The sequence below is a fragment of the Dinoponera quadriceps genome, unplaced genomic scaffold (genome assembly GCF_001313825.1).
Source record: "Dinoponera quadriceps isolate SergipeBrazil2010 unplaced genomic scaffold, ASM131382v1 scaffold946, whole genome shotgun sequence".
NCBI lineage: Eukaryota > Metazoa > Arthropoda > Insecta > Hymenoptera > Formicidae > Dinoponera > Dinoponera quadriceps.
In genome coordinates this window covers 1,084,328-1,099,822 of record NW_014555069.1, presented here as the reverse complement: position 1 = coordinate 1,099,822, position 15,495 = coordinate 1,084,328, and the positions used below count along the sequence as shown (strand labels likewise).

The following is a 15,495-nucleotide window of genomic DNA, read 5'->3' as shown; positions in this document are numbered from 1 at the left end:
TCCCATTTGTGTCTCTCTTCTTTGCAGATATTTTGTGTCAAAGCTCACCACACTGGGCGGGGAGCGGCGGCAGGGCGAGCCCGTCGGCGAGATCAAGCACGTCTTTATTCAGGGAAACGCGCGATTACTACCGTTATCGGCCGATTCGTTGCAATTGCCAAAAACGGAGCTGACGGATCCGCTCGAGTGCAAAAGCAACCAGATAGTCGTGCAGTGTGAATTCTGCGGCTACGGTTTCATGTCCGAGCGGTCGTTAAGCGCGCACTTAGAGACCGTACACTCGGAGAGCGCGGAGCGGTCGCAGGACGACCGATTAGTCTGCGAGCAATGTGGCTGTAGCTTATTGACGAGCGCGAAGCTGCAGGAGCACCAACGGGAACACCAGCAGGAGGAGCACGATGTCTCCGAGACATGGCACGCCTGCGAGAGCTGCAACTACAAAACCACGTGCAGCGAAAGCCTGGCCGACCATCAGAACTGCCACAGCCCAGCCCTCGGCTTCAAATACCAGTGTGAGGTGTGCGGCGAGCTCTTCGACAGCAAGAGCAGCAGCCAAGAGCATCAGCTGTCACACGAGCGCGATAAGCCCTTCCAATGCGACGTGTGCAACGCAACCTTTCGCTACCATCAGGGTCTGCGGCTGCACGCGAAGCTCCACCAGCCGGATTACGTGCCGCCGCAGAAGAAGCACCGCTGCGAGCTGTGCAACAAGCGTTTTTCCAGGCGGCAAGTGCTGCTGGTGCATATGAAGACCCACGGCAACGTCGGCCCGCAGAACGAATACGTGTGCCCGGTATGCAGCAAGGCGGTCTCCAGCAAGACCTACCTTACGGTGCACCTGCGCAAGCACACTGGCGAAAAGCCGCATGTGTGCGACCTCTGCGGCAAGGGCTTCATCTCGCAGAACTATCTGAGCGTGCACCGTCGCACGCACACCGGCGAGAAGCCGCATCAATGCACTCACTGCGACAAGAGGTTCACGCAGCGGACCACGCTGGTGGTGCACTTGCGCGGCCACACCGGTGATCGGCCTTACCCCTGCACTTGCTGCCAGAAGTCCTTCGCTTCGAAGACCATGCTGAACTCGCATCTTAAGACCCACGCGAAGCAGAACGCGCGGCAGCAGATGGAGCAGCAGCAGCAGCAGGAACAACAGCAGCCGCAACAGGAGCACGAGTTGCTGCAGCAGGAGCACGAGTTGCTGCAGCAGGAACACGAGTTGCTGCAGCAAGACGACACGTCTTCTTCTCTGGGCACGGTCACTATATTATTGCCCGGCTAGGAATGGGCCACGGCCGATTTCGTACTTCCTCCGATATTGTGACGTATCGTCCGCGGCCTTTTCTTATATCCGACCTGTTTATACCCAGTGAGCCAAGTGTTAACAGTATGCCGGCAAGTTGGCGCAGCAGATTTAAATACTGTAACAGATCCTTAGCCGATCTGCGTCCGCATTGAGCTCGTGTTCTATTGACAGGGCCTGCTGACATAACTTGATTGGCGACAGAAACCGAGCAGGATCTCCATTTAACTTTTCACTAGTCGCAAGTGTATCCAATACGTTCAGGCTACAATAGCCGTTGTTATCTGATCTCAAGGCAATGAGGCCAGATTCGAGACGTTACACTACTGTTTTTTTTTATATATTTTTATGTCTGGTCTAGCCAAGTACTAAAAACAGAAAAATTGTTTTGAGAAGCAAAGGAAAATAAGTGGGAAAATTAGTATATCTGTGAGATATATTGCGGCCATTCATGGATGAAAAATTCTGCGACTAACGGAGGGCTCAATAGATTTAAATGGTGACGAAACGACAGATCCTGTTGTATTTTTGCTTACAAACTGCCGACAAACTTTATAGCAGATACTGTGCAAAATCTGTTTCTGCAGGTTTGGCTATCTGGGTAGTTAAGTGCTGCTTCGCGATTCTGTACAAATCGGCGAGTTTCTACAGGCTTCTTCGGTGATAATACATTGTTCAGCACGAGCTCATCTTCGTAGTGGTACTTTTTACGTCATGTTGAACTAAATGAAGTATGCTTAAGACGCATTAATCGGCTATGGTGTGTATGAATGAATGTGTGTGTATGTGCGTGTACGATTTGAGGAAGCGCGTATAAGGTCATTGTACTAGAATAATTACCTCGCATTCCTGAAAAGTCTGACCGATGATATTGTTGCGACAACGTTTATACGTGATATCTGACTTGAAGAGGTTGAATAGCGCCAGGTATCTATTAAGTTCGTGAGATGGCCGGTGAGAGGATCATTGAAACTGGATGTTCCGCAAACTATTGCACAGTACAAAATCTAGGAAACAGTTCCATTAAGAGGAAAAAAGAGAAGGAAGAGAGGACGAGTCGCCTCGTAAGATCTGATCAAACTACGTAACTCTCGCAGTGAAAACCTTATGAGGTGATGAAGTAATGGTATAGTCAATACTTTTTTATTTTTATTTAAAAAAATTTTTTTTAACTTAAGTAGTATGCTTCCAACTGTTCCTGTATCTTACGGAACGATACTTTTTACGAGACAATTTGACGCGATAAATAAACGAACAAATAGTTTATAAATAACGACCAACGTCGATAAATAATCAACACACACATTTAGGGCCCAAATCTCATGAGATTTCGGAATGTGACGCGCGCGCGTAGGAAGTTTATCTCTACGGAGAATAGCTGTAGCTTGTGATTCCACTATTAGTATATTATTTGAAGTTTCAGTCTTATACAGGGTGTCTCAGAACATGGGAACAAATTTCGTGAGGACATAGAACAGATTGAGGTGAACAAAAACTGTGTCCGTCGAACGCAGTCATTGCAACACGCATAAGATGCGGTTGACGATTTGGACTGGTAAAACGTATGTATGGGACACAACTTTAACGCTAATTGTTGAATTGTTTTTCGAATATTTCATTTCTGTTACTTTACAAATGTGAAATATTCAATGTGATTGCAATTGAATTAATGGAAGTTGCGAATTTCTGCGGAAATATTTTAGAGTTCGCTCGCTCCGTCGAAAAGTGCTAAGAGGAACAAGCGAACAATTTTCGCAGACTATAATAAACCGTCCACGACCTTTTAATGTTTATCATGACAGTATTTTGTATTTATGCTTGTATTTGCTTTACTTATTACAGTGATAGTTTACTCGTAAATTAATAATTATTTATTCAGTATTTGTCTCATACGAGTTTTTATCATGCAAATTTATTAATAATGTATACTGTTATACATAATTGTATTTACACTGGAAAGAGTTCGATACTTGCCCGGTTGTTATAAGTTTTTATTAAGCAATATTATAAATTGCTGACATGAAAATTTCTAGTGCCTTAGTTGTTGTAATATATGTCATTATCTCGTCTAAGTAGAATGAAATTATATATAATTATATGAGAAAATTAAAACTATTAGGAAATAAAGCTTGATTGCAGACGGTTATGATATAATACTTTTAAAGAAAGTTGTACGAATTTTTATGTAACATTTAAAGGAGCGAATATTCCATTATCCTCTTCCATAAAGTTATCAATTATAGGAAATCAATAGATTAGAATCGACTTCCTTAACAATTTTTATTTTATTCTGCGGTTATACTTTCTTACAAGAAAATATTAAAAAAATTTTTTCTCATTATATAATTTTTAATTATTAATTACAATTAAAATTTGAGATATCGTATATCGTCGAATCTTTGTTATCTATAGTACTTTCTTTACAGTACTTTGTTGTTTATACTATAAACTTATGATTTCGCAATACTTTGCACGATGGCATCTTAGCAATTATATGTATGTACGAATATATAAAGGCGATAATATGTGCAAAATATTTCTTATGAGAAACTTATTACTTCTACGTAATTCTTTATTCCATAGATATTATCTTTATATGTGTATGGACATTGTTCTCTTATAATAAAGTTTTATCATACTCCCATTATTTAAAGTCGTACCAATATATAAAAATTTGCTATCGTTGCACATTATACAATTATGTGAAAGATATTACAAATTTATTTTCATAGTTATTTATCCTTCAGTTTAGTGAGATGGGCGATGTTCGAAACGGTCCTTTTGCACATAAATATCTGTCCCCGACTAACTACATATTATTTCCGTTACACACATCTCTGGTTTGTAATATTTATCTCATGGAACGAGGTATCCGAATCAACGTGATCATTGAAGCAAATATCCCTTCTGAAATCATTGTACAGTAAGTAGAAAGATTTTAATATCTCATATCTCGTGCGACAGAATCTTTTGTTTACCGCACTCGAAGATCTCTTAACGAATATATAAGAAGAAAAAAGTATATTACTTTTTCCAAAAATTTTAACTTTACTTTCATTCACTCGATGTAACTTCTTGTCTATACACGGTCCATCTATCGTGTTTGGATAGCATGATAATAATAATGACTAGTCCAATGTATGTATGTGTGAAATGACTAAGGTAGAAGTGAAATGTTGCCTCTCAACTGTCAATTTAAAATCAGTGCCCTCTCATTTCTTTTCAGAGCTAAAAAGTGGAGGTTCAAGACTTGTCGGAAAATTAGTACGGATGGGGAGAGTCGAAACGTGTCCTTCTTTATCCTGCAAGAGATCGGCACCGAAACCGTTCTCGTTGAGAAAGTGAGCGCGCATCATTGCGACTCGTGCGACGAGGATTTCGACACGGAGGCGAATCTGATAGTGCACCGAACGGAGCAGTCGATACTCAGGACCCGAGAGGCGTTGCGTCAGGCAGAGAGAAAGTACGAGTGCGGAATTTGCAGGCAGACCTTCTCGCGGAAGGTACAGCTGCTGAACCACCGGGTGTTATGCAAGTATTCCGACGAACCCGACGAGAAATGTGAAACGAAGGACATGATCGCGAGAATCAAGTCAAGTGGGAAACTGAAGAACAAAATCAACGATGATAACAAGACGGAGCCGATCAAATGCGAGGAGTGCCAAAAGGTTTTCAAGAAGAGGCGCTACTTGAAGGTGCACCGGATGTTCCACGATTCGCCGCACATCTGTCACCTGTGCGGCGCGAGGATGACGTCAGAATACTGCTTGAACATTCACATCAGGCGGCACAACAAGGAATTCACGGAATTTTGCGAAGTGTGCAATAAGGGCTTTTATCTGAAGGCTACTCTGCGACTGCACATGAGCGTGCATACCGACGCGAAACCGTGTACCTGCAAGGTCTGCCACAAGTCCTTCGGCAACAGCGCCTACCTGCGCAGCCACATGAAACTCCACAGCCGGCCCGAGACCAGGAAGAAGTTCAAGTGCGAGATCTGCAGCTTCGAGACGTTCTACAGCTACTGCTACAAAGAGCATGTATGGACGCACACCGGTGAGAGTCAGGTGGCGTGCGAAGTCTGCGGCAAGTTGATCACGCGACAGTACATGAAGATTCATATGAGGATACACACCGGCGACAAGCCGGAGATCTGCGAGTTCTGCGGCAAGGCGTATAGCGCCAGGCGCTACCTGATCAAACATCGGCGGACTCACACCGGCGAGAAGCCTTACAAATGCGACATCTGCGAGAAACGTTTCACTCAACGTGGCACGCTCAGTCGTCACCTCCGTAGGCACGAGAATCACAAGTGAAGGTGCTCTTCTTCTCAGACGGAAATGTGCAATAAATATGTTTACGAAAAACGTTCTGCCGATTATTTTCACTTACTTTATTACAACTTTGATTTCAGATTACAATTCGGAATTTTTATTTAGATTACACCGTGCTGTGGTTAACGTATGACGTTCTTTTTGTTTTCAATTGTACATTTTATAACTAGGGCTTTTGAGGCTCCTATTTCCTTGCCGCAACCATCTTGATTAATGACGTCAGAACGAGGAAAAACGAGAAAATGTATGTCTAAAATTCTTACGGAATGCGTCGAAATAAAAGGACATATTCGCAAAATTGATTTTTGCCACCAATTGAGCACATTTGTAAAATCTCTCTTCTAAAAATTGTCTTTTTATTTTAATCGTCAATAAATAGCCGTAAAATTAACGTGATAAAATCATGAAGAAAGACAGGCTAAAAAGGAAAAAAATTGCATATCATATTAATTTTACGGTTATTTATTGATTGTTGGAGCAAAAGAAAATAATTCCGGAATGTTTTACAAATGTGCTGAGTCGATCGCAAGTGCCATCTTGTGGACATGTTCTTTTACTTCAATGTATTTCGCAAGAATTTTGCATATGCGTTTCTTCGCTTGTGACATATATTGTCGTCAAACAAGACGACTGCAGTGAGGGACCAGGATTAATCTTCGATAATTTCGAAACTTTGAAGGAAAGTTCGAATTTCGACAAGCCGAAGCCTTAAAGGTATGTTTTCAAAGATCTTTGCGTTTTGAAGCTTTGAAGAGTACTGCCTTGCGAATGAAATTGAGATTAGATAGCGAGATTATACGACGTTTCTTCGATTTTAAAAAATTTTCCAATCCCAATATTTCGTTTTCAAAATTTGGATACCAAACACCAAGGTTTCAGATTTTCGGAATATTTGAAAATTGAATGTCTTCGAAAGAAAAAGAAAAAAAGCACCAGCCCCGATTTTTCTAACGCTTTGACTGCCATGGGGGTCACCAGTGATCGACTATACGATTTTGCCACGTCTCGTTAATTTATGAATCGATTCGCTTGACGAATTCAAGACGTAATCAATGGAGCTAATAAAGTTGACGGAAAAATATATGAATCAAGAAAAATTACATGTTTATCGTTACTTGAGTTATTCAGGCTTCGAAATGATTCATGGAAATTAATATATAGTAGTCAACGTGCATAATATATATTTTTTTACACGGGTATACTATGTTCTAAATGGCGGATAATCGCTGTGAAAAACAAGCTGACTGATGTACATATATGGGAGATATAGTGTAACGAATATAACGACAATACATGTTACATATGTACATTACATACGTACAATATAATAAATTTTCTCGTACGTGCTTCTCTACCTTATCACTTTATTTATAATTCGCAGTGATTTTCTTCTATTGTGTATCTCCCCTCATTATGCATTGCCCGTTTATTTTTCCTATAGAGAGCTAGCTCGATTGTAACACAGAGGATATAATATTCTCAAGTAAGTTGGAAGAACGGGAAACGGTCGCAGATTTTACTCTGCGCTCGTGACATGGGCGACATCGACGTCAGTAAGAGTCGTGCCTTTTGCTTCCAACCTGAGCGCAGGTACAAGCGAGATTAGACTCGATGGGTGTAGTAGAAAAGTGCTTTCCTGTAAGACTTCATCAAGACAAGACCGTGGACAATCCGGTTCGTTAGTTAAAAAAAGAAGTTAGTTAAGAAAACAGAACGGTCGTCGAGGAGAGTTGTTTATTCTAACATGTAACACCGCCCGTTGCCTTTGCCACGCGTGTTGACGAGGATTATCCATTATTGCAGGTGCAACGAGGTCATCGTAGAGAACGCTGCCGCGAAGCTGGAAACGATCGGCGAGTTGCGCGCTGTAGAGTTAGTGAGCTATCAGGAGAACGACGCGTGCGTCGCGGAAGAGTATCGCGAGGTCGATCACCAGGAGATCGTGGCGGACACGATCGAGTTCAAGGACGAGTGCTCGGATATCAAGCTGAAGTCCGCATCGGAAGGGCGCAAGACCGACGCCGACAAGACCGCCGAGCACGTCGAGTACGAGCCAACTCACAAGTACCGGGAAGCTTACGAATGCGAGATCTGCGGCAAGCGGATGCTGAAGAAGCGGATGTTCCGGAAGCACAGGCAGGCTCACGAGGACGGCACGGAGATCAAAGACCGTTGCGAAGAGTGCGACGTCGTGTTCACTGACGAGGAGAAGCTGCAGAAGCACATGATCAAGGTGCACCAGCAAGAGAAACCCTTCCAGTGCGTCGTCTGCGGCAAGTGCTTCAAGACCAAGGAGTTTCTCAAGACCCACCTGAAGCAGCACAACAAACGCTTCACCTGCGACATCTGCGGCGTCTCCAAAGTCTCCGGCTACGACCTGCGGTTGCACAAGAAGAAGCACAATCAGGAGTACGTGACACACTGCGAGGTGTGCGGCAAAGGCTTCTACACCAATCAGACGCTGGAGCGTCATCTGCTCACGCACACCGGCGAGAAGCCGTTCGTCTGCAAGGTGTGCAACACGCCGTACGCGAGCGCGGCCTACCTCAACATGCACATGAAGTCGCACGGCGAGCGGGAGAAACACAAGTGCAACATCTGCAACTTCGAGAGTTACTGGAAGGCCGCGCTGAAGGTCCACCTGAAGATCCACACCGGCGAGAACCAGGTAACCTGCGAGGTGTGCGGCAAGTCGGTCAGCAGCAAGACCTACCTGCAGATCCACATGCGGATACACTCGGGCGAGAAGCCGCACGTGTGCGAGATCTGCGGCAAGGCGTTCAGCGTGCGCAAATACCTGAACGTGCACCTGCGCACGCACACCGGCGAGAGGCCGTACGAGTGCAAGGTCTGCCACAAGCGGTTCACGCAGCAAGGCTCGTTGAACTGGCACACCAAGGCGCACAACGCGAGCAAATGAAGGCGCTTCCTCAAGACACGTTTCCCCGTTTTTCCTCAAACTACGCTGAGAGCACGGGCTCGAGTGTCGCTCTCGTGTATACTTCGGAATGCGCGATGGCGCGAGTGCAAACACCACCTGTCGATTAACCAGAGCGATTGAACGACAAAAGGTGGATTATATACCGTCCTGTAATTATTTTTATCGAACAATGACAAACTCCGTTCGCGCGCACGATTTTTTGGAAGTATATTCGTAACGCGACAAATTGCCATTTCTCATCTCAGAGACACGAGACTGACGCGAGGTGGAGGACCGGAGCACGTTGAACGTGTGTTGCGTTGACAACTGAGATTTATTTTGTAGGGTAAGTCGTGCAACGAACACAATCAAACAGTGAGATTGCATTCATCGGAGGATTCTCCGGTCGCCGAATGAAATGCAAGCGTGTTTTTATTGGCTGAAAGATGTAGGTCGGGAAAATTGATTTTGTGCAAATATAATCAAATGAATGAATCATGTGAGGAAGTTGATGACGAGCTTGACAACGTGGTTGTCGCGAAAATTACAGTAGCAACCGATGCAACCTTGACAAATACGCCGGCTATCTTCCGATCTGTATCAACCTACGGTTGATAGCAGTGCGGGGTGAAAATATCGCTTAGGCTTCTAAACAAATCTAATGAGCATTCGTGTCTACTTATCATTATAAGTAATGTTAATAAATGGTAAAATTTAATTTGATAGAATACATACGCGTATTTTATTTGAAATTGTTCTCTCAAGTGACGCAAAACTGTTGAACAGTATCGTTGAATATTAAAATGGAGTGAAATTCTCGTCCGTGTGTGTTTCATCGGAAGTAAAAATTTTTTTATCGCTTCAATATATTTATATTGCATTTGAACAATGTTTAAATATCTATGTATATAAATATACTAAGTCACGCATCAATCATATATAATTTTTAGTCTCTATAATATTGTAAATATATTAAAAAATACATATCTCATTGCTCTTTTTTATCATACGTTCTTCGTTGTAATCTTTGTTCCATGTTATGAAATAAAAAAAAATGTAAGCTATGGCCTTGCATACATTTGCCATTGGACAGAAGCAATTTCGCGTATATGCCTCTTGTTTACGTTTTATCTGACACATTAAATATATGTAATGAAGATGTAGTGAAGATCCTTTGTATCCATAATGCGACAAGCAGACAATGAAACAGCCGTCGATATGGATATTTCATCAGGATTACAAAAATTACAGTAAAAACTGGCCGTAAGTTTTTGGAAGGTATGACATTATTTTATATTTTGAAGCTAGTTTTAATGTTAAATATCACTTATATTACTTCGCAATACATGTTCATTTTATTTACAGATTCTTTAAGCGGGAGGATGTTACGGTATAAAAAAAAAGGAAAAGAAGCATGTTGAATTTACAGAAACCTATTAACAAAAGAATCCTTTTTATTGTTAATAAAAATTATACGTAATAAACCTCTCTCCGGTACGTGGGATGCGTAGGAAAGAATTGTCATTATTACAATATATCGCAGAAACTATTTATAATTATAATTTAAAAACCTACGATATTAGAGATAAATTACACGGCAATTGTATATAGTTTAATGGATATGTGCATGTAGGATTGAAAGCCGCGAAAGCAATAAAGGTGCGAAGAGGCGAAGTACAATGTTAACGGCAAGTAAGTTTCCCCTCTTCAAGCAGAGAAATCAAGGTCCCCCTTTGTTTATTTACGATCTGTACAAGAGGAAGAAAAGAAACAGTGGGATTGTACATATTGAATATACGTGTAAATAAAACTGTGGATAAAATCATATCCCGAGTCTTGGCATAAATACGATGAATCTCTACGTAAGTCGCCATTATCGCGTGTATAGTCACTGTCTCCTTTTTTTTCAGAAATGAAAGCCCAGCGGAGACGTCTGTAACAAATAAGCCGTCTATATGCGAATGTACGGATACCACGTTGGTTTCAATTTCCATTAAGGAAGAAAACGTAGATTGTTGCGGGGCGAGTGTAGAGCAGGGGGAATGCCGACACGCGCCGCCGCAGGCCGCGAGCACGGCGCGTCATCGAGGTCTCGCGGAGGACGCGAAGGTGGACTCGTCGACGCGGCGGGAGCTCGAGGAGGAGGAGGAGGAGAAGGACGATCTCGCGAGCTCAGCTCGGGAGATCACTCGGCGGAATTGTCCGAGCCTGAGGAAGCAACTCGGAACCGGCGGTCAGACGTTCTACAAGTGCAACGTGTGCACGAAGCTCTTCAGGTCGAAGAACCTGTTCGAGGGCCACCTGGTGGCGCACAGCGACGCGCGTCCGTACCAGTGCGACGTCTGTCACAAGTCCTTCAAACGCACCAACACGCTGGCGGTGCACCGGCGGATCCACACCCACGAGAGGAATTTCGTCTGCGACGTGTGCGGTCGCGCGTTCGTCCAGGCCTCGCAGCTCGCCACCCATCACAGACGCCACTTCGAGAAGTACACGCGGTACTGCGAGATCTGCAACAAGGGCTTCTTCACGAACGCGGAGCTGCACGGCCACATGAACGTGAAGCACGGCGCGAAGGAGCACGTGTGCGCCGCATGCGGCAAGCAATTCCCCAACAACCATACGTTGGCGCGCCATCTGAAGATCCACGACCCGAACTTCAAGCCGGTGAAGCATCAGTGCGAGTTCTGCGGCAAGATGTTCGCCTACAGGAACTCCCTGGTGGTGCACGTCAAATCGCACACCGGCGAGAACAAGTACGAGTGCCAGCTGTGCGGCAAGTCCGTCTCGTCCAAGGGCTCGCTGCAGGACCACCTGCGCCTGCACAGCGGCGAGAAGTCGCTGGTCTGCGACGTATGCGGCAAGGCCTTCCGCAAGAAGACCACCTTGGTGGTGCACAAGAGGACCCACACCGGCGAGAAGCCCTACACCTGCGACACTTGCGGCAAGTGCTTCACGCAGCACTCGGCCCTCGTCATACACAAGCGATACCACACCGGCCAGCGGCCGTATCAGTGTACTTACTGCAACAAGTCCTTCGTGTCCAGGGGATTGCTCAACGCCCACAGTAAAGTGCACCTGGTCGACGCAGTGATGGTCGTGCAATCCGCGTAGTCGTTCGCTCGCCTGCGTTCTGCGCACGCACAGCAGCGAGCGCTAAACCCGCCTTGCTGAGTCACAGGTTGAAACGACGTGGTGTGTGACGTTCGTCAGGCGGTAACTGTTGCCACCTTGAGGTACCTTCGAAATACGAGGGGATGTGGAAGAGAAAATGTATTCTAACGGAGATTGCATCGATACCAATGGCCAACCGAGAACATCTTCTGTAAATGTGTGAACTTTTCTCATCTCCGTTTAGTCGTTGATAAAATACTGTTATTCTTTCCAAGATATCAAGGCGATGACAGGTTATTGCCTCAGCCTGTATAGGGAAGACGGAAGTCGAAATTAGAAAGGGGCGTTTCGCGTTCGCTATGCAGTGCAGAACACGGCTCTTGTCGCGTTTATTTTTGTATTCGAGATACTGCCGAGAAAACGGCGGCGAATCGCGTTTAATAGTTGTACACTGCCACTTTGTACTTCGACGACTGTTTATGGTGCTGTCGCGCGATCGGACATACTCGTGCTCGATAGATCTCTTCACTTGGAAATCGTGGCGACGTTGCGATCGCGTTCGACAACACTCTCGCACGAGTATCGGCGGAAGAATGTATGCGATGTCTTTCATTTTTTACACGGAATAATGCGGCCGGAGAGCGGCAATCGACTCCATGTCACCGGGGGGTTTACCCCTGCATTATGTATTACTGTAATGAATAAAATGTTGCTGCGAGAGAGAAACCGCGTGATCACACCCACAGCTGTTTTCTCACACACCGGTGATTTTCGCATTGATGTTTCGAGTGCCCGTCTCTGCACTCAAGTGTACACACACGTTTCTCGAGTATTACACGACGATGTATCTTCTCAAGCAGAGAGAAAGACGACGGCGATATTTTTATCCGATCTGCCCGAACTTGTTGACGCTATTACAAACGACCCGCTACACAAATTCGGTCGAAGACTTCGCTTACAGGGGTAGAATAATGTGCTAGACGGCGAGACCGGACGAATGAAAAGAAAGATCTTGCGACGTGGCGCGAGGATGCTCGATACTAATGTACCTCTGAATTTTTCCATTCCAGGTACAACCAGCTAGAGTTTACCGACGAGTTTTACCCGATGGCGATGTTCGCCAATCAGCTCGATCTGGTGAAGAAGAACAGCGAACCGGAGAAAACCTCGCCGTCGAAGTGTCCGAAAGGCGCAACAGATGCGAGCGAGCCGACGACCTCGGCTCCTTCGACGACCACGACGACGACGACGACGACGATGACGACGACGACAACGACGAGCACGACTACGACGGCGACGGTGACGATGAACGCCGAGCAAGGTGTCGGCATAAAGGAGGAGATTCACGATGTGGAGGAGGACGACGATCTACCGTTGGCGTATCACTGCAAGATCTGCGGCGTCTTCTTCGCTTCGCAGTCCTTGCTGGAGAATCACGAGATCGAGCACAAGGGTAAGCGAAAGAACACGTGTGCACAGTGCGGCCGGGTGTTCAGGACGGGCGTTAGTCTGCGGCAGCATATGAAGAAACACTCGGTGCGTAAGGGCAACCGCAAGGCCGGCGGCAAAAGTAGCGCTACGGTCGGCCGGGCCGCGTCCTTGAAGAAGGTGAAGAACGAGAAACCCGAATTGCCGGAGTTCCTCTGCAAGACCTGCAATAAGGTGTTCCGGCACAAAAGCAACTACCAGAAGCACCTGCTGCGCCACACGGTTGGCGACCTCACCTGCAAACACTGCCCGAAGAAGTTCCGGTTGTTCCGCGATCTGACCAGGCACGAGAAGACGCACTTCTACCCGAGCTACATGTGCAAGGAGTGCGACTACGAAACCACCGTGCTGGCGGCCTTGAGCATACACATGCTGCGGCACACGGACAAGGCGGACCTGCCGTTCAAGTGCAACGAGTGCGACAAACGTTTCCGGAAAAAGCTCGACCTGCAAGAGCACTACAATATACACTCGGGCGAGAAGCCGTTCGTCTGCCAGCTCTGCAACAATGCATTTTATCTACGCCGGCAGCTCTCGGCCCATTGTCGGCGCAACCATCCGGAGCTCAAAGCCAATAAGGTGACCAGCACCGCCTGCGACATCTGCGGCCGCGTGCTCGCCACCAAGAGGTCGCTCTTCCGACACAAGGAAAGTCACAACCCCACGAAGCTCTACCTCTGCGACTACTGCGGTAAGAGCCTCAGCAGCGCGGAACACCTGAAGAAGCATCGGCGGATTCATACCGGAGAGAAGCCCTACGTGTGCGACATCTGCGGCAAGGGCTTCACCGACTCGGAGAACCTGCGGATGCACAGGCGGGTGCATACCGGCGAGAAACCCTACAAGTGCGACCAGTGCCCGAAAGCGTTCTCGCAGAGGTCAACTTTGACCATCCACAGACGCGGCCACACCGGCGAACGGCCCTACGTCTGCCAGATCTGCCAACGCGGCTTCTCCTGCCAGGGCAATCTGACGGCCCACCAGAAAACCACGTGCTTGTAAAGACCTTCGACGGACAGCCGGTATCTGCCGTGCCGGAGTGAGCGGACTTCGCGTCTTGTTGACTGATGAGTTGATGATGAGAGAGTGCTTTAAAGGAAGAGAGAGAGATGAGCGAGCGAGCGAGCGAGTGTACGCTGCATGAATGTACTCCACGTTGACTCTCTCGCGCGGCAATTAAGTTATGATGACCAAATTTTTAGTGCAACAACTCGTGCTTTCCAGCGCGTCGCTAACCAGGGACGTAACGGCAATCTATTCGTAAGACAGCGAAAAAAAACTTGAAGAACTTACTTGAATTATTATAGATTATGAGTATATAATCTATATGAATATATATATACATATATATGTATGTATATATATATATATATACATATATATATATATATAGACATACATACACATGAAGAGCGATATCGACGAAGTGCCGCGTTTCGCGATATTTGTTGGTTCTAGCGGTAAACGTTCATCAGTCGCGTCGACGTCCGACAAATTGCTGCGAATATCTTTTGTACACTGATTGTAACACTCGCGTGAACAAAAAAGAAGAGAAGGCGGTGGTACAGCGCGCGCTGTGGAACGTGAGGCCGGGAGGACCGCCGCGCGCATGATCTATTCTATTCGTTTCGCGTCGTGAATCACACATTTGTACTATTCTCGTGCTCAAGCTGTTCCGTTACGAATATTGTTGTTCTATTTTTTCAGTGTAGATAAGGATATAACTTTGTAAGCCGAAGCCGATGCCAATGTTGTTGAACGATATTCCGTTTCTTTTTTTCGTTCTATCTTTTCTTTTTTATCTTCTTCGTCTTCTTCCTCCTTTTTTCTGTTTACTTTTCTTTTTTTTTTTTTTAATTTTCTACGGACGGAGGACCACGCAACTGCTGCAGGCTAGCTCATCGTTCAAATGACGGATAAACGCATCGACAAGCTTATGTTAATTATCATTGACGATATTCGTTATTATACGTTTAATAAAAATCATTCGTACATCAGAAAAGAATGTATGACTGCGGAGCTGTTTTGTCATTGTCGATTAAACTGATTCCTCAGTATCGAAACGAACGAGCCTCACTATTCCCCTCAACACCTCTGCCGCTACGAATCAGATTAGTCCTTGGGCTGTTGATATCCTCGTAAGAGAGTCAGCCGAGCCGGTCATCGGAGGGAGGTGTGTCAGCCGAGCGATTTGGCAAATGTGACTTGACGTATAGCACGTTGAAAGCTCATGTATATCTGTTATTGCTTACAGAACTATCAAGGTCCAAGTGTTGACAGGACGAGCTCTCAAGACCGGACACGACCAAGAGGAATACAAGATCGCACACGATCAC

The 15,495-nt window shown here is 45.7% G+C and overlaps 1 protein-coding gene across 5 annotated transcripts in view; it reads left to right on the top strand.

Moving 5' to 3' along the window:
- The window catches only part of LOC106742923 (zinc finger protein 3-like), a 53,664-nt gene that overhangs the window by 10,768 nt on the left and 27,401 nt on the right, over nucleotides 1-15,495 (top strand). The window contains exon 5 of one of the 5 annotated variants that reach the window (XM_014616288.1): nucleotides 12,742-15,164. The exons of 3 other annotated variants lie outside the window; for them this stretch is intronic. In XM_014616288.1, coding sequence (XP_014471774.1) covers nucleotides 12,742-14,161 — 1,420 coding nt within the window. In that variant the 3' untranslated portion in view covers nucleotides 14,162-15,164. Of the gene's footprint in view, nucleotides 1-27; nucleotides 1,325-12,741; nucleotides 15,165-15,495 lie in introns of those variants that run through there. One more of the 5 variants, XM_014616289.1, reaches the window with a different exon arrangement.